General features: G+C 36.1%; 2 protein-coding genes across 5 annotated transcripts; both read right to left on the bottom strand.

The window, feature by feature from the left end:
• Positions 1–4,787: 4,787 nt before the first annotated feature.
• On the bottom strand, positions 4,788–8,224 carry LOC110645834 (uroporphyrinogen decarboxylase, chloroplastic). Of its 2 annotated transcripts, none has more exons than XM_058133819.1 (6): positions 7,961–8,224; positions 7,339–7,460; positions 6,720–6,830; positions 6,275–6,463; positions 5,528–5,653; positions 4,788–5,418 (listed from the first exon to the last, which is right to left on the bottom strand). In XM_058133819.1, the coding sequence occupies exons 1-6, from the start codon at positions 8,067–8,069 to the stop codon at positions 4,903–4,905; spliced, it is 1,173 nt and encodes a 390-aa protein (XP_057989802.1). In that variant the 5' UTR covers positions 8,070–8,224; the 3' UTR covers positions 4,788–4,902. The 2 variants fall into 2 exon arrangements, with proteins under 2 accessions (XP_057989802.1, XP_057989803.1); XM_058133820.1 differs by having other exon boundaries at positions 7,976–8,223.
• An 816-nt stretch (positions 8,225–9,040) lies between these two features.
• Positions 9,041–14,856, bottom strand: LOC110645839 (5-amino-6-(5-phospho-D-ribitylamino)uracil phosphatase, chloroplastic). 3 transcript variants are annotated; one of them, XM_021799104.2, is made up of 11 exons: positions 14,635–14,856; positions 14,423–14,530; positions 14,204–14,272; positions 13,961–14,065; positions 12,887–12,941; positions 12,399–12,472; positions 11,750–11,833; positions 11,524–11,664; positions 10,599–10,664; positions 9,672–9,781; positions 9,041–9,460 (listed from the first exon to the last, which is right to left on the bottom strand). In XM_021799104.2, exons 1-11 carry the CDS (start codon positions 14,743–14,745, stop codon positions 9,292–9,294), a joined length of 1,092 nt encoding a protein of 363 aa, XP_021654796.2. In that variant the 5' UTR covers positions 14,746–14,856; the 3' UTR covers positions 9,041–9,291. The 3 variants fall into 3 exon arrangements, with proteins under 3 accessions (XP_021654796.2, XP_021654795.2, XP_057989800.1); XM_021799103.2 differs by having other exon boundaries at positions 14,423–14,533; positions 14,635–14,844; XM_058133817.1 differs by lacking the exon at positions 13,961–14,065 and having other exon boundaries at positions 14,423–14,533; positions 14,635–14,844.
• Positions 14,857–22,834: the final 7,978 nt, after the last annotated feature.

Below are 22,834 nucleotides of genomic sequence, written 5' to 3'. Positions count from 1 at the left end.
TTATTATAGAAATGTGACTTTTATTGCTACATAATACAATAAACTTTTAACCATTTTCTTAAGCAGTAAAATATTTAATGATTTTAAAAAGATTTGGTTTATTACAAGAATGATTAAATTATCATAATTCAATGGTGCAATTCAATTATTTCCATCATTATTGATATATTTTTTTTCCTTTTTCGATTGAAAAACAAATAAGAGTATTAGCGTCACGATCTGATCCTACGGGCCAGACCAACACTAGTAACTAGGCTAGCATAAAACCTCAAAGACTCGTAGTAAGCTTTACTATTCTCCAAATCCATAACCAGGGCCCAAAATTGAGGCCCAACATGTAAATAAAATAAAATAATATATTATATTTTTATTTGGATCAACTCAACCCGATAACCATAAATATGGGAGCTCAGCTCAACCCTGATACTATTATTTACAAACTAGTTAGATATCATAAAAATTTTCATTTGTTAATACCAATAACTTAAATTAACACTGTCCCTGACAAAATTCATGCTACTGCTAACACATACGGAGTTTTAAATTTTAAATTTAAATAATAATAATACAAATAATTAACTGTTAATAAACCTGCAAGGAATGAAACAGGTTACTCTCAAAAAGAACTATCCTGTAGCGTAGAAAAATATGATGAATAGGAGTGAACGTTTGACTCATAGAGTAAGATATTGATTTTAAATATAATTTCTATAACTATCTAGGGCTAATGCATCTCTAAGGATGAAATGCAACATAAATCATCAAAGTCAATCAATTTCAGACAATATTCACACAAAGTATAATTTAGAGCATTCACACACTCGTATGTCACATCAATCAAATATATATATATATATATATGAGAGTTGATTCCCTACACAGTTCTCTTAATTCTAACATTTGTCAGTGAAATCAACTTGAGTTGGACTTTCTCTTAATAATCCAAATGCAAAGGTCAAAAAGATCAACTCAAAGCCTTACTCACCTCCACTTATCATAAAAAAGATCGGACCTCAAGCGAGACTAACTCAAGCCAATCTACCCGTCTTACCCACATCCAGTACCATACCTCACGCACATTGACACATGCACATAGTTTCAAATTACCTTAAGGCGACACTCACATCAATTTCATCAAATAATAATGTAATACAAAGTGTGTTTATAATAATTATATATATATATATATATATATATATATATATATAATTATAAGTGAATACATGAGCATGTCTTATATATATAATAATATTGAAATTATAAATAAAATCAATATCTACTCGCTGGTTAACCAGTGACTACTGTAGTGGTTGGGTGGAGAAAGACTGCTGATCCTGATCACCTAAATAATTATATAATATTTTCATTAGTACTGGCTTAAAACAAGACTTTAAAGAGACAAAAGTCACCTAATTTATACCGAAAATTCGACAGAGTTTTCCCTATACGTAGGACCTACTTAACCTACAAATGGTTCAAATAATGCTTCTAAAATCACACATCTCAACTCATATTTCATTAACATAATGTGGCCCCTCCTAGGCCCTTCAAACTAGGTAATAATCACAAAATTAGAAAATTATGTTTTAGCTCCTAAAACTGACATTCTGCAAAAATACTCAAACGAGCTCTAAAAATTCTAAAATTTTACTTCGCTGTCCTTAACAAGGTTATAAAATTATGACAATAAGAATTATAATTTTTTAATCACCCATGAATATTTTATTAATTTTCATTCTAAACCCGATATTAGGTAAATAAGAAAACTCAGGATTCGGATTTATCTATGCTAATTCCAATGCTTGAAACACGTTTGGGGTATCTAAAAATGATAGAATCGATTATAATATCGACCGTGTTATGGGACAAGACGCCGAGCAGTCGAATTTGGCAAAAAACTCAATCCCGGTGCCAGTGAGCTATTATCAATCTGATCACACCTAAATTAAGCTCAAAAATCTCACTAAGCAATTTAAACCGTCCAATGATCATCTTTTTTAAACAGTGTCCAATCAGAGTGGGGCCGATCCCATCTCAAAGGTTTCGTCGCCTTATGTCCAATAGTGGTCTTGGATCGTTGATCCGACAGTTGTATCGCCTAAAAAGTGGCCGGAAAGCCACTGTCATACCTATTTTCTCTCTCTTCCATTCTCTCTCCTCCGGCCATTTTTTTAGGTGAGGTTGGTCTAAAAAAGAAGCTAGGTTCATGGGGATTCGAGTGCCGCCTAGATCGCCGGCATTGGTGGTCGGAATTGACTGGAAAAAGGCCTGAAATTTCACTCACCGTCGCTTTCTCTCTCTTTGATTCTCGCCGTTGCCGTCGTCCTTGGCGTGTGGAGGTTATTTGGGCCGCTTGAGTCTTTGGGAAGGTTCTTTGCCACCGTGGTTGCTGGGCAAAGGGGAGAGCATGAGTGAGGGAGGAGAATGGAGAGGGGAGAGAGAGAAGGGGAGGGAGGCCGGGGGGGGGGGGGGGTGTCTGTTGCATTTTTGAATTTTTTTTTTTTATACTTTTAATTACACTATTGATCCTTAAACATTTTGGGTATGTTTAAAGGGGTCAAAACTCTTTTCAATTGGGTCCCAAATTATAAATATGTGTACAATTAAATTATAATAATAATAATAACAATAATATGTTTATTGATTTTTATTGAAAGCTTATGATAGTGATTACTTTGGAGAAGGCTTATGATAGTGTTCCAAGAGAGGTCTTATGGAATGTGTTAGAACAAAAGAGGGTATCTATTAGGTACATACAAGTATTGAAAGATATGTATGAAGGAGCAACTACCATTGTGCGCATAGTGGGAGGGGACACAAGAGATTTTCCGATCTCAATTGGATTACACCAAGGATCACCATAAGCCCTTACCTTTTACATTAGTTTTAGATGAACTGACTAAATATATACAAGAGAGTATTCCTTGGTGCATGATGTTTGCGGATGATATTGTTCTGATAGATGAGACACGAGAAGGAGTCAATAGGAAGCTAGAACTTTGGAGAAGTACTCTAGAGTCAAAGGGTTTTAAGTTAAGTAGAACAAAGACAGAATACATGCATTGCAAGTTCAGTGAAGGCCAAACTGGTGATAGGGAAGGAATTAGTTTGAATGGAGTGGTATTGTTCCAAAGTAATCACTTTAAATATCTAGGCTCAGTCCTTCAAGTAGATGGGGGATGTGAGGAGGATGTTAGTCATAGGATTAAAGCCGGATGGTTGAAGTGGAGACGTGCCACGGAGTTTTATGTGATCGTAAGATTCCCAATAAATTAAAAGGAAAATTTTACCGCATGACCATACGATGGCTATGTTATATGGTAGTGAGTGTTGGGCACTGAAAGATTCGTATGCATCTAAGTTAAGAGTTGCATACATGAGAATGTTAAGGTGGATGAGTGGCCATACTAGACTAGATAAAGTCCGTAATGAAAGTATTAGAGAAAAGGTAGGAGTGGTGCCAATTGAAGATAAGTTGAGAGAAGAGAGATTAAGGTGGTTTGGTCATGTGAAGCGTAGACATACGGAGGCTCCAGTTAGACAAGTAGAGCACATTAGGTTAGAGAATAGAAAGAAAAAAAGGGGTAGACCTAAATTGACTTGGAGGAGAGTAGTACAACATGACTTAGAAGTATTACACATTTCTGAGGATTTAACCCAAAATCGTTCAGAGTGGAAAAAGCGAATCCATATAGCCGACCCCGAATTTTTGGAATAAAGCTTAGTTGAGTTGAGTTGAGTAATTTTATTAAAATAACATCTAATTAAAATATCTTATTAAAAATAATATTTTAAATTTAAGAAAATAGAAATTAAGGAAAATGGGGTTGTTACAATTAGTTTAAGGTCTGTCTTAAATATATGGTTGAATGTTTTCTCCATGATACAATATAGAATATCATGAATTTAAATCTTAACACTTATTTTCCTTTTTAACCCCTCTTTTTAAAAAAAAAAATTGAAGTAAAAAAAAGAATTGGAGGGTTAAAAAAAAGCTCAACCTATTAATATGGAACCCTATTTTGGTGTCACATAGACCACAAATGGAAATCATTATAAACCACAAAGATGGATGAGAGGTGTATCCAGTGTTTCAGACATTTATCCAAGTAGCTGTCCAGATATGAGACGCCTTGAACCTCATGGTCCAGTTAAGGTATGATCAGGTTCTGTTTTCGGAGAAATTTGCATGGATTACCTTAAATTATGGTCCAGGGTTCAAAAATTTCTGTATTAACTAACCTTTAATTTAGCTGCATTATGTCTGATTTAGACAAAACTTGCATTATGTCTGATTTGCCCTGAGGTCTCTATTATCGCAAATAAAAACAAAGGTCCAAGATTGGTGGAAACAAAACTTAGCTAAGCCTTGCTCTTTTATGGAAACTTGGAATTGGAAGGGGGAAGGAAGAGAACTAATGCTGAAATAGAAGTTGCTATTAGTATTAGAAACAATCCTGTCCATATGCAACAAACATCAAAATGCAATGGACTTGATAAATTACGTATCATTTGTGGTGGAAGAATAGGTTGCAGAAAATAGGCTCCATTTAAAACATCAACCTCAGATCGCCTCCTACAAACTGCCATGCACTTTCCAGAAATTACACAGTAACCTGTTTTGCCTTCAAGAGTAACTCAACCTGCTCGATTGCCTCCTTCAAACTTTTGCTTATTACATGAACGCTTGCAATACTAGTGCCACTGGATTGAAACAATAACTTAAACAGAAGAATAAAAAAAAAAATCCTGACTTCTGTCAAATTTGCAGAGTGGAATAGCATCACTAATGAAAATGCTAATGAATTTTCATGGAACAGTATCGATTTCTATAAAAGAAGAAAAGAAGCTAAGAATACATAAAACTCATTTATCAGAAAATCAACTAACCATTGTCTACTTTTAGTATCTAATTCCTTTAGCAACCTCAAAAAAATGAGCAACATTCTCCTCTGGTGTGCCTACTACAATTCCATGACCAAGATTCAATATGTGTTTCCCTTTACCAGCTTTTCTCACAACATCATTTATCCGATTAGTGATAAAATCCTTTGAGCCAAAAAGGACTCCAGGATCTACATTTCCCTGAACTGCCATATCAGGTCCCAATCGCCTCCTACCTTCAGCCATATCCACTGTCCAATCCAAGCTAACTACATCCACACCTGTCAAAGCTAACCTCTCAAGCAAGCCCCCAGATCCACTTGCATAAAGGATTAGAGGGAGATTTGGATGTGTTCTTCTCACAGTATCCACAATCTGCTTCAGGTATGGAAGACTGAACTCCTCAAAATCAACAGGGCTAAGCTCTGTGGCCCATGAGTCAAAGATTTGAACAGCTTGAGCCCCATTGTCAGCTTGATATTGAATGTATTTTGCCATTGAGATTGCAAATTTCTGAAGCAATGCATGAAGTACCTGTAGGAAGGTCATGAAATTTTGGTTTCATTATATGGTTTACTATAAAGAGTAGCAGGTGAATGTTCTATGATAAGAAAACTAGACAGACGTGTTACTACAAGAGTACCTTAGGCTGAGAGAAAGCTAATCTTTTTATTTTTGAAAAGTGCTTTGATGAACCACCTTCAACAACATATGATGCCAGCGTAAAAGGAGCCCCAACAAAACCAAGCACTGCAGCCTTATTATCTACCTGAAGAAAAGAAGAAGAGTGTGAACTTGCTCAGAATTTTATTGGCTGCGATAAAACAATAGAAAATCCCGGAACAATCATTGGTTTCATTAGATTTATCAAGAAAGAGCTCCCTCTTTTAATATGCCAAAATCTTTGGATAAAGAGTAAAAAAAATATGCAATTGTTCATTTAGAAATTAAAATTATATCCCACACAGAAAGCATTTTTTTCACGGTGAGAAGTGAGAACTATAAAATGTGTTCAAGCAATCTTGTTAAAAAAAAATAGAAAATTCATTCAGACTGGCCCCCATGCAAGGTTGTTTTCATTCAGTTCTATGATTCCAAGTTTTTAGTACCAAAGGTGTTAGTTTGATTCTACTGCAAGTAATCATGCACAGCCTGGACCACAAAGACACGGAAAAGAATTTCTCTCAAACTTTAAAGGTATAATCTACAACTTGCTCCTTCCTAGGAAATTCAAATGCATCCATCACAATAAATAAACTGCATTTTGCAATGCAGCTGGTGGCTAACTGGAGTATAAGGAGGCTTAATCTATGAAGAAAACAACTGAATAAAACGAAAACAATTTAACTTTCAAAGTTGAAAATCAAAAGAGAAGCACGCTAAGCTGGACCTCTTTTCGAAGGATTGTCAATGATTCTCCAACGTATGGAACTGACTCCTCCGGAAAAAATTCTCTTACTTGATCAACATCTGCAGCAGTGCGTAAAGGATTGAATATAACAGGGCCTTTACCTTTCACAATGTCAAAAGGTATGTTCATCCCAGAAAGTGGAGTAAGAATGTCTGAGAATAAAATGACCTGTCCCAATGATCAATAAGGAAAACTGAGAAGAGACAGCAGGAAATATTTCTCCTTAAGTAATGAAACTTCAAAACTATGCTGTCAATTTTGTTTGCAGAGTTAGAACTCCTAGTTGAAAGCAACAACTTGTCAATGGATGGTTATTTAATAGCAATCAAAATTGAAAATTCAAAGATACTAGGCAAGCTTGTGCACAACAAAAGTCAGAAAAAAAAAAAAAATACTAGATAACTGATTCTAAAGTTTGTCTTACCCCATCTGGCTTAAAAACATTCCAAGGCTGCAGAGAAATTTCCACTACAAGATCAACATTTTCTGATCTTTCACGAAATGAAGGATACTTCTCACAAATGATTTGGTAACTCTGTAGTTAAAAAGAATGAGATCCAAGTTAACTACAGTACATAGGCTTAGCTAAAATGATCAAACACATTAAAGATGTGCTCTTACTGATGGATAAAAGAGTAGAAAAAATAACATGATATAACAAAAACTCTCTGTTCTATATGACATGGTAAGGCAGAACAATATGCCTCAAGGTATGATAAGGGAAAGATGATGTTATAGCCAAGCATACTATAAATCTGGTGTATACCTAGTTCTCAAAAGCTATTCCATTTCTAGACAGCCACATTATCGTCATATTGAGAAACTAAGTTAATAAGCAGGCACTACAAAACAAAATTACTGCACAATTATGCACAATAATCAGCAGAAGGCACAATATATATGAATGTAGAATCCCTAAAATCACAATTATGCACGATCAATCATCAAACTAGAAAGGCGAAAGCAATAAAAAGTATAAGCCTTAAGCATGGAAAATTACAACAGTAGAAAAGCATATGAAAACTAAAGCTGCATAGACCTGCCTTCATGTACCTCCCTGCTTGCCTCATAAGCCAAACTGGGGGTCTTTCAACATCTTCTCCTCTAACAGCATTCAGCAACAAGGGTTCAGCCACAGAGGCAGTCTTCGGTTCCACCACTGTCCCTGGATAGAAATTTTGAAGAAAAACTTTTAAAACCAGCAATTCTTAGCAAACACAAAATTTGATAGATGAAGAAAAGCATAGTAAGGTCACCGTATGAGTCAAAAACCACAACCAAGGATCACTTGATCAGGTATTATTATCATCGGCTTTCATATTTAGATTGCAAGCTTACTCTAATTCCACTACCAATTAAAGTCAAAACTACATAAAATGGATTATTTTGTAAGCTAAACAGGGTGAAAATAAGCTCCATTTAAGGCCTAACAAACCTAATTCCAAAAGACCAGAGTTTGGTTGCCAAGAGAGTGATGAAAATATATATATATAAAGAATCTGGTGTCTGGAAAAGCAAATAAGCTCAACGCTTCCCCTTTGTTTTGGATTGAGGGAAAAGGGAAAGAAGAGAAAAGAAAAGAAATTTGATTGAGCTCGGAGGGAGCATTGAACAAGAAGAAGAAGCAAATAAGAAATCAAATGAATTAAAGAGAAAAAAAATTACCTGGGAGAAAATTACCTGGGAGGGAGCATTGAAAAATTGGGGGCTTAGATACTGATTTCCTTGGAGAAGAGAAAGAAGAGATTGAGCTAATGCTACAAATGCAAGACATTAGTGCTGAACTTGAGGTGACCCCAGTTTGGGTTTAGAGTGAAAGCTTCAGACTTTAAATGTTTTGTTAGCCGCTGCGTGCTGCACAAAAGTTTTTGCTCCAGCTCTCTCTCTCTCTTCTCTTGCTTTTCCCCCGGCTGTGACAGTGAAAGGGATTGCTGATTGGGCCTTTGACAGATAGAGAGATAAGGGTCAATTGCGGAACATGTAATCTTTATGCCCGTTCTCTTTGGCCATGTCAGCCTTTCCCCATGTTTGAATTGATTGAAAAGGTATGATCTTTTTTTTATTATTATTTTTTAGAAAAAAAAAAGGGGTGATCTTGATAAGCAGAAGCCGCGGCAAAAATAAGAGAGAACGGGAAAATAAAATTATTGTTATTTTTTCTTTAATTCGTTGAAAAGCTCGTTTAATTCAACGATTAAAGTTAATTTTAAATTTTTAATAATTAATTTTTAAAATTATATTTTAATCATTAATTATTAAAAAAGAACTTGCAATTAATGTAAAATAATAAAACTTTAAAATTTAAATAAAAAAATACAAAATTTAAGTAAATGATTTTCTTTTTTCTAATAACATGTACAACAAATGTAATAAAAGTTTTACTTGTAAAAGTTCACATTTCCATAAGCATTTTTATAGCTTATTATTATTATTATTATTATTATTATTATTATTATTATTATTATTATTATTATTATTAATCCTAATTTACTAAATTAATAGATAAATATGAAAAGATAAATTATACTAAACTTATCTATTATGAATCAAAATATAAATATATAATACTCATATATTTAATAAATAAACTCTATTATATATTTTATATCTTAAATTTATAATAAATTAAATTTAAATAAAAAGAATTCATAAATAAATACATAGTACATGTCAATCTTTCCGTTAACAATGTGTAAAATACTCAAAACTACTTTTACCCATTGGGCTGGTGCAGTGACAAATGACTGTTTCATCAAGCTATACCCATTCAATCTCAATATGATCACTGTATCAGGCCACTTGTAGAAGAAGAGAAAGAAGGGAAACTCCTTCACAGTACATGTAATTTTCTAATGTGATCAAAACAGTATACATATCCTTTGATTTCAATTACTGTGCATTCATATAAAGAATTTAAAACCAAAAAAAATAAAAAATCTACCAGGTCAAGAGGAGAGGAGAGAAATTAAGAACAAGAGAGGCAAGGTGAAAACTAATCAGAAAATGGTGTCAATGGTTAGCTTTCTTTTTGAAGGAGATTTCTCTATAATCTGCTTTTGCCTGTCCATAAATCCAGAACCCTTGTTAGCAAATAATCTCCGAAGATTGATCACCGAAAGTTCATTGAAGCTAGCAACTGCAAGATCAGCCTGCACCAGCTCATACCTGCATTTTTCTACATTAGTCCATATACGTATAGATGATGCATTGATATCACAACTTTTTAACCAAACGCAAATTCAATTAACTGAAACACATGAGTGAGGACACTCGATTGCATGAAATTTCCCAATATGATTCAGGATTTTTTTGAAAAACTAACCAAATTGTACAAATCACTTTGCAAATCCAAATAAATTTTCTGAAGGGAACATACGCAGGATGAGCACCAATCAATGCCACGGCCATCATAGTACAGTTGTGAGCAGCAGTTATTCCTCTGGGATCATCCTCAAACACCACACATTTCGATGGTTTCCGATCCAGCTGCAAGAAATTTATTCAAGGGCATCAAAACAACTAAAGTGAACAGAATCAACTAGGACATAAAACTTGTTGGTTTATTCTTCATGAAGCATGTAAATATATATCCCAAATGTGATTGCTTCATTCATTTTTCCCTTTCCCTTAAATAAAATCACCCTTTTTTTTATCAATTTCCTTTTCTCTGAGCTTCTGTTTCTATAGTTGTTAACTTGCTGTGACACTCATTTGTCTTATTATTCATAATAGAGGGCAAGTTAGCTTCAACCCAAAAAAAGAACGCATGCAAGCTCCTCAGCAGTAGCCTGCCCCCACCCCCTCTTTCTCCCTTTCTTTTCTTTTTCAACTCTTCCAAATCACACCAGGACTGAATCAGACTGGAGATGTGACCAGTATGAATATGTTTCACTAGTCACATTATTCTCCACCTTGAAAAATCTGCAACCTGTTATCTATAATAGGCAAACTATTGCACCCCTTTTCTATCCATAGTATTCATCAAGCCCACTTTTCAAAGCAAAAGATAAAGGAACCAAATTACTGCATTTATAGTTCAGATTTGATTATTGTTCACTTTCTCCGTATATAATGCTTTTCATGGTCAGAATGTACAGATAAACTCAAGCTAAATGGAACATGATTATCAGGTATATTGGCTATCCTAAGCAGATAAGAAGAATCCATAGCTAGCAAATTTGAACTAAGCACAATATTTGTTCAAAATAAATAAATAAGAACAGTGAACAGGAGTAGAAGTTGTGCTCCAGTATAGGAAAATGTCATGATATAAATCATCTTAAAGGACAGTTCTCTTCCATACCTTTATTGCAGCAGAAAGAAATCTATGAGCTATAGACTCCATACCATCTTCCTCAGTCACTATCGCCTGAATTGATAAAGAGATGACTATTAGCAGCAGGCCACCACAATTTGGACAATTACTGAAATCTAAACCACTAATGAGAAGTCTGGCAACTTCAAAGAATTACGGTCTTATATTATTCAATTGTCTTTAAGAGCATCACATATGTTACAAAATACTGTCACATTTCTTCATGTATCAGTACTATAAATGCTTTCTGTACTTGACCAGCAAAAATATAAAATTAAATTATCACAACTGAATATCTATTTGACAATTGAAGTAGAGATGGCAATGCAACTTGAACCCAAAATAAATTTTCAATAAACTAAAAGCACTTTTAGGTTTGAGCCCATGTAACTAGTAAAAAAGCACCAAAAATTATTTTTTTTTTAAATTCCCAAATTTAATTTTAAAACATTATCCCAAAAAAAAAGATTTTTTAGTTTCAATTTTTCATTAAAGAAAAGTAATTATAAAAAAGACCTGACAAGAATTCCAACGACTTGACTAGTTAACGACCCAAACCCATTCAAAATCCAAATAACCTTAACCCAAAATAAGCAAATTCAAATTCACCCAACCTGATTTGCTTGCCACCACTACATATAGTACCAATGTAAGCATAAGTAGCCATTCACAATGGGAAAAATGGTAAGAAAAAAAATTACAGCACATAGGAGAGGAAAAAAAAAGAGAAGCAAGGTGATGGCTGCAAAACCAATTAGATCAGTCAGAGAACATTATTAGCAAATAAAGATGAGAAAATAACTAGATGAAACAAGCACATGCTGCACATAATTCCACTTTTTCTGTTAATGTTTGTTAGAGTCATGACTGTTGGTTCTCTCTTCACAAAGTACAATTTACAAGTGGTCATAACCTGAAAATACTTCTTCAGCCCCATCCGCTCCAAGGCACCCACCATGTTTACCCGATCTAGACTTGAAACAACAGCACAAGGAATGCCTGCTCTTGCAACCGCATCCAGCCACTCTTTCAGCCCCTCAATGGATTCTCTGAGCTGAGTGAAGAATATTTATAGCAATATAATATTTAAATTCAAGAGACAAACATACCAGCCATAAATTGAGTAGAAAGGACCTTACTCTAAGTAAATGATCATAATACAGCTGTGATAGCCTCAATTTTAATCCATCTACCTCACTTTCTGCTGTCTCCCAGTGCAGTATCTGAAATAATAATGTGAAAGCTCAGGTACACTTGCAGAGTCTCCAAAAGTAACTACAGTGGAAATTGACTCCAAATCACCACCAAACAAATGAAGCTAAATAATGTCCAACCACTGGTCACTCAAGTACACCTCCCAACCTTGGAGTGATTGTCCTTTAAAAGCTTAAAATTTTTATGCAATGCAATCATACACCAAAACTTCATCCCCAATTCATAGATTTTTTTTTAACTACTCCCCCATTTCTTTCTTTTTCAAACAATCAGAATTTCTTTGATGCTAGAAACTAGTAGGAAAAGAAACACATTGTATCAAATTCAACATAAGTTTCTGCAAAACAATAACATAGAAAATCTTAAATTTTATTCTTTTTTTACTCTCAATCAATGAAAGCATAAGGAAACTCATTCCACTCAAACACAACAAGAAGAGTTGAGTTCAATCAAATATGAAATGCATTTCTTTTTAGCCAACACTCAATGATGTCATTTTGGAGGGGCAGACAAAACAAAAAGGTATTACATCAAAATAACAACCCAATACAAAAATAACCAAAATTCTCAAACCTTATGTAATACATGATCAGCACCTGCATATAACATCAACTTTTGTGCATGTCCATCATCAGGAATTTCCTTTCCTACACAAGAATCCAAACAATTGTACAGAGTCACAAAAATCTCCAATCCAATACACCTTGACAATTAAAAGAAGAAAAATTGAATCTTTGCCTCCACATGAAACCAACTAGACACCAAGACAACAAGATGTTCCATGGCATCTCTCCTGATGATAAAGAAAACAAGAGGCAGTCTTGCACAAAAACTTGCTGCTGTTTCCAACATTTAAATGTAGTTAATTATGATAAAGAGTATTACAAAACATCCTTACAAAATCAGCAGCTGTCTTCCAAAAAGTTAAAAACGTCAGAGAAAGTTCTCCTGATTCTCTAATTTATTTTACATATACTTTAAATTAAAGGTAAAACAACAGTTCACATGAACTTGAAGAATTTTCACTGTTAGCAAGTTAGGGGTAAAAAATTACAACATACCCTCTTCAGATGCAAGCTGCTTCCACACATTCAGCTTCATAGCTCGGGTATCTGCCTGAAACATATCATACATAAGATTAAAAAGGAATTGCATTAGAATGTGTCCCTTAGAGCACATATGATTGGGCATTTTCTCCCTTTTTTAATACCATGATGCCAGTGCCATTCCCATTTTCTCTAATACTCTGTTTCAGGGAATGGAAAATAGGAATAAAAGATTTTGAAAGGTAAAAGTAAGGCGAAAGGAATTTCTCCTTGTTTGGAGAAAAGAGGAAAAAGTTGAAGGGAGTAAAATAACATTCAACTTTCCTTTTGGGATTTCTATTTCCCAAACTCTCAATTTAGAGAGAAAAGTATACCCTTCATAAATTTACTAATCCGTTTCCGTCCTAATTGAGATCAAATCAAAACAAAGTGTAAGTTTCATTAGCTATAAAGTCTTCTCTTCACATGAGTGATCCAATACCCCTTTTTCTGTAGATTATGGAAACACAATGTGCTGGCTGTTATATATTCACACATATGAAAGTTTCTTTACTTACAACATCGCTGTTCTTACAAATTTATTATGTTAAAACTTCATCTCAGTTGATTAAAATAAATAAGAGAATAACAATGCCAACAAGAACAGCAAGAAGAAATATCCACTACCAGTAAAATTGTTTTAAAAAGTTAACAAAAACTTTAAAACCTTTCGGTCTTATATCCCAACCTTCACGCAAGGTGCATGAAATGCATATGCGTTTCTCATACTTTAATGGTTGATCATCAAATGACACATCTTAAGGCATTTCCCAAGTGTCATACATAGACGTAAATCAAGATATACACAAGACAAAGAAATTATGCAAGTTCAACTAGAGCCCATGTTATTGGATTTTGAGGGAGCAATGTAATGAAATTTCAATTTAACCCTTCACTGCACTGCATTAAGAATTTGCAACACCAGCTGATTCAACCGTATTTGGTCCCCAAAGGAATCAAGACACAACAACAAAATCTAACAGAAGGTTTTTCTTTTAGCAACTTGCGAACTCTTATGAAACACACAATGGCAGAGTTTTGGGAGTTTACCACAACATTGTCCCATGAGAAAATAAGACCATACGCTTCATCTGGTTTCATGGCATAACGTATCCGTTGAAGAAAACCTTCTTGCAGCCTATCATTCAAAAAATCCTATTTGCAAAAACAAATAATTCCCATAAGTCATACATATCCTACACTCCTTCAGCACCAGAACCATATGAAAAACCAAATTCAATTCAATAAGACAGAAGGGCCATTAGATATGCATTATCAGCTAAAATTGCTCACCACATCAACCTTCAAAGGCCCATCTGGTCTAAATGTCTCAAAACCTTCTCCATATTCAGCTCCAATTGCCTATAAACAATAAGAAAAACATCAAAAATTAAAATATAAATAGAGAGAGACAACGAGGAACAAATAAAATAATCCTTTAAAAAATACCCAATAAACAATATATACACTGATACACACAAACACATTTATACATGAAAAAAAAAAAGTTACCTCTTGCATAAAAAGCTTGTTGGGTGTGATGGGAAATCCATTAACAGAGCCATTTTCGTCGAACCCACAAGCGTTTCTGATCACTAAACGATTCCGAACCTTTAATTTCTGCTGATTATCAAGAAAAACAATAAACAATACAAATAAGAAGGAAAAAACACCTTTTTTGTTGAAATAAATAAATAAATAAAAAGAGCTGGTAAAAGGCAGACCGATAATCTGAGCTTGGAAGGGAACAGGGAGTGAGGGAGACGAGAAGAGGGTGTAGAAGGAGATAGTAGCAGAGAAGAAGAGCTTTTAAAATTGCTGCAACTACACTCCATATCTTGGCCTCTTGTGTATTCAAAATTTAGGAGAAAGAGCAACTACTAGAACTAGACTCTCGGATAAAAGAGGATCCCTCTATACGACGAGCTCGCCTCACCTGACTCTCTTTTTATTATTATTATTATTATTATTATTATTATTATTATTATTATTATTTCATTTAATTTTATATTGTGAGGTGCACGGTCGGCGTGGGTGTCACGTGGAGTGTCTTCCCGTTCCGGCATGTCATCCAGCCAGTCACGTGCGGTTCCGTGGAAGAAAGAACCCTTGTCTGAAATTAAAAGCGAAAATTGTTACCATTTGCTACGCCATAATATTCAACAAAACCTTTTTTTTTTTTGCAAGTTCTTCTATGACTATGAATAGTTCTCCAATTTTATCCAAAAAAAATTTATTAATCAGTTTTAATTTAATAGTATTTGATTTATTTTTAAAATTATAAAATTTTGAAATTAAATTCTATTCAAAATTAAATGATAAAAAAATTACTCATAAATTTTAGTTGAATAGTATTAAATTGTTCATTAATTATAAGATAAAATTTCAATATCAATAAAAATATAATACTAAAAATAATCTAAAGCTTACTTATTTATTTATAATAATTTTTAAAATTATAAATTAAATTTATAAATTAAAAAAAATTGAGAGATTAAACTTTTTATTTTAGTGCGTACGAATTATAAACTTATAAATTGAACTTAAGCTAAAAAAATAAGTTGGAGAACACAGCTTTTTATTTTAATGCTTATATAAACCAATTTGACTAAATATTTTATTATATTATCCTTATTTAATTTTTAACTCCGCCTAAGTAGTTTATGCCCAAGCCCTGATAAAGGAGGAAGGTTGCGTAGGTAGGTGACAACCAAAGAAATAAAATTTTGTCACACCTTATGATATGGATTCAAATGATATAAACGTTGGGGCTTCCTTTACTAACGACGTACATCTGAGTGTGTAGTGAGAAATATGCAAAGGTGTAGGGCATTCACCGAAGCGACGCCATGCCGCCCGAGTGTGGTGTTAAGTAAGCAAGGTTCCCACATCATGGATGGTGTGGGTAAAGAAGTTAGTCCATAGGATAGACAAGAGAATGTATAGTGGAACAGTAATACAAGATAGACATAAAACAATAGAAGATATCATAAAAGAGACTAATTAGGAAGGAACAGATAGGAGAAGGATCGTGGTTGATACTTGGAATGTTGGATCACTTACAGAAAATTAATGGAGCTTGTGGATACCTTGGAAAGGAGAAGGGTGAATATTGCTTGCATTCGAGACTAAATGGGTAGGAGAAAAGCAAAGAAGTGGGTAATTCAAGGTACAAACCGTGGTTTACCGAAAGGAGATAAATAAAACGGGAGTGGACATAATTATAGACAGACATTGAAAGACTGTAATAGCCGTGAAAAGAGTAGGAGATAGAATTATACTAGTAAAGCTAGTACTAGAAGGAAAAACAATAAATGTAGTTAGTGCTTATGCCCCACAAATAGGACTAGATAGTAAGAGTAAACAAAGGTTTTGCAAAGATATGGATGATTGAATGCAAAGCATACCAAATGAAGATAATATTTTCATTGATGGAGATTTGAATGGACATGTAGGAAGTGATATGCAAAGCTATGAAAATGTTCATGGAGGTTTTGGTTTTGGCAGTCGAAATGAGGAGGGAAAAAGCATCCTGGATTTTGCTATGGCATACGATCTAATACTAGCAAATACCTACTTTATAAAAAGAGAGTCACATTTAGTGACTTTCAAAAGTGGGCAACATAGAAGCCAAATCGACTTTCTCTTAACCAGGAAGACAAATAGAGCTCTATGCAAGGATTGCAAGGTCATTCAGAGAGGCTTTAACAAGTCAATATCGGTTAGTGGTCTTGGATGTCAAGTTTATGAACAATTCAAGTAAGGTCAGAAGAAATAGTGTAGCTCGAACAAAGTGGTAGGAGTTCAAAGGAGTAAAGCAAGTGAAGTTCAAAAATGAGCTTCTCGAGTCTGAAGCATGGAAGCTGAATATGGAGGCCAATGATATGTGAATACAAATGGCATCAAAAATTAGAGAAGTAGCTAGAAAAGTACCTGGAGAGTCTAAAGGACATGGACCACTCTCAAAAGAGAGATGGTGGTGGAATGAGGAAGTACAAAAGGCAGTGAAGAGAAAAAGAGAATGGTATAGGAAATTACCTAAATGTGATAATAACGAGGCATATGAACAGTACAAGATAGCAAAGAAAGAGGCAAAAAAGGTAGTTAGTCAAGCAAAAGCACAGGCCTTTGAAAAGTTATATGAGAAACTTGGAACTAAAGAAAGGGAGAAATATATTTATAGATAAGCAAGGAGGAGAGAAAGGAAATGTCAAGATCTCAATCAAGTTAGGTGCATTAAGGATAAAGAAGGAAAATTATTGGTGAAAGATGAGGACATTAAAGAAAGATGGAGAAATTATTTTAATGATCTCTTTAATAATAGTCAAAATGGTAATAGCGTGAATATAGACTATAGAACGATAGAAAAGAATGTGAATTATACTAGAAGGATTAGATCTTTAGAAGTAAATGAAGCACTTAAGAGAATGAAAGTGGATGTCGCAATGGGATTTTGCGGTCGCCCGGACGATCACTCACCGAAGTGGGAAAAAGTGAGGAGTCGCCACCTTAGTTTTGAGGGGAACTAAAGAAAACCATTTGAGAAGATAAATAAAGAATGAAACCACTTCAAGACAGAGATTCTAGATTCGGGGTCCGTAAACGGGTGGGGAAGGTGTTAGGCACCCCACCTCGTCCCTTAATAAGGGTAGGTAGATTTAATTTTGCGTCCTTTATAAATTAGTTAGAAGGGCTCGGATGGGAATGTTAGTCCTTTTGGTAAAAGGAATGTTTGATTTTTCACTGATTAGGATCACCCAGATACATAAGTAAATGAGACAACCTTAGTGAATTACTTTTGCATGTTAATTTTACTTAAAAAGGAATGTTTTATTTAAAATTTAATTTAGAAGATCGGATAAGAACTCTCCTCCGATCTTCTTTTAGATATTAGAATTTTGGTTGGGGATCGGATAAGGACTCTCTTCCGATCCCTATTAAATATTTATTAGAGATTTTAATTTGGGATCGGATAAGAACTCTCCTCCGACCTCTTTTAAGTATTTATTAAAATTTTAAGCTGAGACCGGATAAGAACTCTCCTCCAATCTCTATTTATTAAAATTTTAAGCTGAGACCGGATAAGAACTCTCCTCCAATCTCTATTTATTAAAATTTTAAGCTGAGACCGGATAAGAACTCTCCTCCGATCTCTTTTAAATGTTTATTAAAAATTTTGAATTGAGGTCGGATAAGAACTCTCCTCCGACCTCTTTTAAGTATTTATTAAAATTTTAAGCTGAGACCGGATAAGAACTCTCCTCCGATCTCTTTCGAATTAGCAGAGCTGGAAGGGGCTTTGCCGATCTCCGAATTTCAATTTCACTACATGTCACAAGAACCTAAAACTAAGGTTTCGGCATTCAAAAATCGAGGTTAGGTTTCTTGATACCCTATGACTAAATGGGTAATACTAAACTTGATTTACCGACCTTCCATGTAGTCATTTCACGATACCTATTAATGTCCGATCTGTCTGGCCTAGTTTATTTTGGTTTTATTCCTCTTCATGGTATCTTGCGAATTCCGCTCACGCCACTAATAGTTTGGCTATTTTCCTGACGTGTTATTCAAGCTTTCTCTTGTAAAAGAGGCCCTTAAGTTGCAGATACCTATATTTTGCCCGACCACTTACACGCTACTAGGAGCTAAAAGCTCGTATTCAAATGACGAAAATTGACGAAATGATGGACCGATCACTAAAGAGATAATTCGAGAGTAACGTTCTTTGAGATTTTTGCTTAGAATAAACTTAGAGTAAACCGCGACGTAAAGAGAACAAAGAAAGTGCGAAAAGTAAACGCAAATACTTAATAAAACAAGAATATGAACTCTTACCGTGAGGAGCCAAATATATTGAAATAATCGAGGTGGTAAATGGTGATGAAGATGGCGGATTGATCACCGAGAGTTGATGTCTGTGAGGAGCCAAATGTATTGAAATAATTATGAGGTGGTAAATAGTGATGAAGATGGCGGATTAACCACTGAGAGTTGATGTCTGTCATAAACCGAGAGATGCTTTAGCTAAAAGGTAACCTGTAAGAACCAGTGGAAGGAAGTAGATCTTGAACATAGTAAAAGAAAGCAAACATCCCCAGATTATCAACAGATAATGAACAAACCGAAATGTAGAGTTCCAGATTCAAAATCTTTTCCAAGAAAACACTCCCAAAACTAGTTTCAAAAGTCTTTTGATCACTACAAAACAATGAGTAACAAACCGAATGAAGTTTGAGTTCCTCCACGATAATAGCAACCTCTTGTCTATATTTTTGTCCGTTTCTTGAAGCTTTTTCATGCAGTATTTATAGGAATCGGGTGCTCCCCATGAAGGGTCAGGATTTATTTTGAGGGAGATGGAGGGTCAAGATTTTGAAGTACATGATCGGATGTTCAGGAATTAAAGAGAATCAAAACAAATGGCTGAGATCGCTTCTCAGAATATTTGTCCTTTTCCTCTTTTAATCTGACGATCTTGAATCCTCTTGTCCGGAACGATCTGAGGGCTAAGAGTGAAAAACGCTGGTATTGTCGTCTTCTCTTTTGATCCAAGGGTTCCGGATTCATCCTTACAAGTGAGATCAACGGTGGAGATTGGGATGTACAGATCGCATGACATACCGCACTTGTCAAGATTAAGGCGATTCTTAGGCGTGCGGTGGAGATCTCGTCTGCCACGCTTTAACTACCTCGGCTCTGATTCTGACGACGGTTATTTGTCTTATTCTTTTTGTCTTCCGATCCCTCCCCTAGCTCCTATTCCGATCTCTCATCTTCATGGGAGTCATAATCACCCCATCTGAGCTGCACATCTATCCGATGCCAACAGCCGGTCTCTTGGTCAAACACATCTTTTGATTCAGCCACAAGACTAGGCTTTGACATAGGCCTTTTAGATAGGATGTTCCACCGGTCTCTAGAGATCGCCCAAATGATGTAATCCTGAAATGTAATCAGATCTCTAGAGATTGCCCAAATGTTGTAGTTAGACCTTTATTGTAGTCCGATCGCTAGAGATCGCCCAAATGATGTATTTTATTTTCAATGCAATCCGATCTCTAGAGATCACAGAAATGATGTGATCCAATGTTAGTGTAATCCGATCCCTAGAGATCGCCCAAATGATGTAATCCGAACTTTTGAAAATAAAGACTTTATTTTGTCAGTTATCATCTTATTATTTTTGCATTGATTATTTTCCGATCCCTAATGTGATTATCCAATCTGATTCTTTACCTGAATGACACTTAGCTGATCCTTTATTCAAAATTTTTAACTTATTATGCCGATCTCTAATAAACCGATCTCAGAACATTCGGATATTTGAGAAAAGTGTCGAAACAATGCCGAGTCCCACCAATCGATGCGCTTAGAACCTCGCGAGCATTAAATGCTCTGACTAGTATAAATAGGGGTGGGAGGGTTAGCCGCTTGTTCTCTCATTCCATTTTCAATCCCCGCTCACAACTTCAAGTTCTCTCATTTTCTCCAGTCTCTCCGACGATCGGACTCTGTAAGGACTTTGATCTTCTTTCTTTTTTAAGTTCTTTGTTTCTTTTAAAAATGAGCGGTCGAAGGTCGAGAGCGGCGAGCCCTCCTTCCATTCGCTTCTCATGGTCATCGTCGACGAAGAAGAGGCGCGGGCCCAACAGGCAACCTAGACCCCTAGGGTCTCTGCTCCAGTCTGTCGGGTCATACCATCAAGGCTTGCACCACCTTCAAGGAGAGAGACCCTTCCTATAGACGAGCTTCCGGTTCTTCGAGAATCCGATCGCAATCCTTTGTTCAAGAATACAACATTTGTCCCGATTCATATGAGTGATCAAGTGCCATGGCGATCTTCGTGTCGATCACTCTTTTGAAGAGAATGACATGGTCATGGTGTACGAGGAACAGTTAAAGGTCGTCCGAGGTTCCCTCTAGCCGATTTCTATAAGGAGGTCCTAAAATTTCACCGAATATCCATTGTTCAAATCCACCCCAACTCGTGGCGGATCTTGGTTGCTTTCCGAGGTCTATGCCGAGCTAAGGGAATCGGACCTACGGCTAAGGTGTTCGCCGAGCTACAGACTAACTCGCCAAAGGAAGACGAACATCGTTCTTTCAGCGAAGCCTCGTTATGACTCTTTTCCGATCGCCTCATCCCTTAAGAATTGGAAGAACCGGTTCTTTATTCCGAGGAGTAAAGATCCGAGCCGCTTGAGGACTTTCCTATTAGCCGGTGGTACCAGGGGCCCTGCTCAAGCACTTTACCCCGAGTCAAGAGGAAAGCTTGATAGTGATGGAGCCGAAAAGTCGTGCCACCACTCTAAAATATTCTGTCCAAATGCGGTGGCTGAATCGCACCATTGGACCATGCAATCGATCACGTGAGATCGCGAACTTCCGCTCTCGACCTCGGCATTGGTATTTTCTATATCTCGCTCAGACCTTAGAGATCTCACTAACCTTTTCTTTGTGCGGTATGGCGGGTGGTGAGGGTTCTAGGAAGCGGAAGAAGGAAGAGAGATCTCCTGAAGGTAAAGGAGATGAAGCGTTGAACGTCTTCAAACACCCGGCCACGAACTGGGAGATACAAAGAGACCCGCCTCAACCTTCGGTCCGCCGACCATTGAGGTCGAGATCTCCTCCTAGATCTAAGAGCACCCGCCTCTCTCGCTTATTCTAAGCACGGAAAGGGAGCCTTCTCAATCTTCTCGAGGACCTCTTCTCGTGGCGCCGACATCGACCGATCGCTTGAAGAATAACCGATCGTTAGGGAGAACTCCGATTTTGCCAAAGTCCCGGGATCTACCATCTTCTTTCAGAGGATCGGACAGCTATCCCGAGTGGTCTCGATGATATCTTGACTCGAACCATGAGCCTAACGTGGAGTGTCCGTGAACCGCACCATGATTCGGGAAAAGATTCGGGTAAGGAGGTCGGGAAGAAAAATCAGAAGTGGCTTCCTCCGATCTCAACTCTCATCCGCTCAAGATTATATATCTCAAGTTGAGGGACGCGAAGTACCATGAAGACCACCGGCCGAAAGGTCTCGTGACTTGGCTAAAAGTGAACGGGCTCTCGAGAAGTCCGTGCACTTCAGCCAACGGCCTTCAGTCGCTCAACTTGTAGAGGAGCTTAACGCGAAGGATAAGGAGCTTTGAGAAAGACAAAGAGCTTAAGGAAAAGGATGAAGAGATGGTGTCGAATAGCCTGAGCCTATGTGAATGCTAATAAAGATCTCTTGGCCGAACTCGAGCGCTATCCTCAAGAGGACTTCTCTTGGATGGACGACACTGCTCCGGGCGACGGTGAAGATAGTGAGGAGGAGGCGAGGAAGAGAGAGAGAGTGAGCAGACAAATCAGCCGAGGGTGATCCTCACCAATAACTTGTACAAATTATGAAATGAAATGGAATATCTCTTTGTTTAATGAATGGATGTGATTGGAAAATCTTTGAATTGCCTAAGTATTTGATTGTATGAGCATAGCGAAACATGAACTAAATGCCATTATTGATCTAAGTATAAAAGATCGGAAAGCACAATAAGCATGAGATCGGTGGGGAGAAATGTGACGGACTTGGTTAAAATTGAAAATTTAACTTGAACACTTAAGATCGGAACCCTCGTTAAACCGAACCCAAACTTTAGCTCTTAATCTTCCAAAAGGAGGTCGGCAATAAAACGGTAGGAAAAGATCTAGTGCTTCATTTTATTTATCAACAGAGATCAGAATATACTTGACAGTCCTAAATTCGACAACGGGTTTGAGGGGTCGGTAAATGATTTGAGAGACCGGCGAGGCTTAATGAATATGAGGACTCAGCATTAATTCAATTTTTGTGAGGAGAGATCGGAAATGTGACCGCCTAAAGAGGGATCGGAAACGAGATTAGCTGTTCAAAGAAGAATTTTTATTGATTCTAGGGATCGGCCA

This window comes from Hevea brasiliensis, chromosome 14 (assembly GCF_030052815.1).
Source record: "Hevea brasiliensis isolate MT/VB/25A 57/8 chromosome 14, ASM3005281v1, whole genome shotgun sequence".
Taxonomy (NCBI): domain Eukaryota; kingdom Viridiplantae; phylum Streptophyta; class Magnoliopsida; order Malpighiales; family Euphorbiaceae; genus Hevea; species Hevea brasiliensis.
This window is presented reverse-complemented; position numbering and strand designations above follow the sequence as displayed.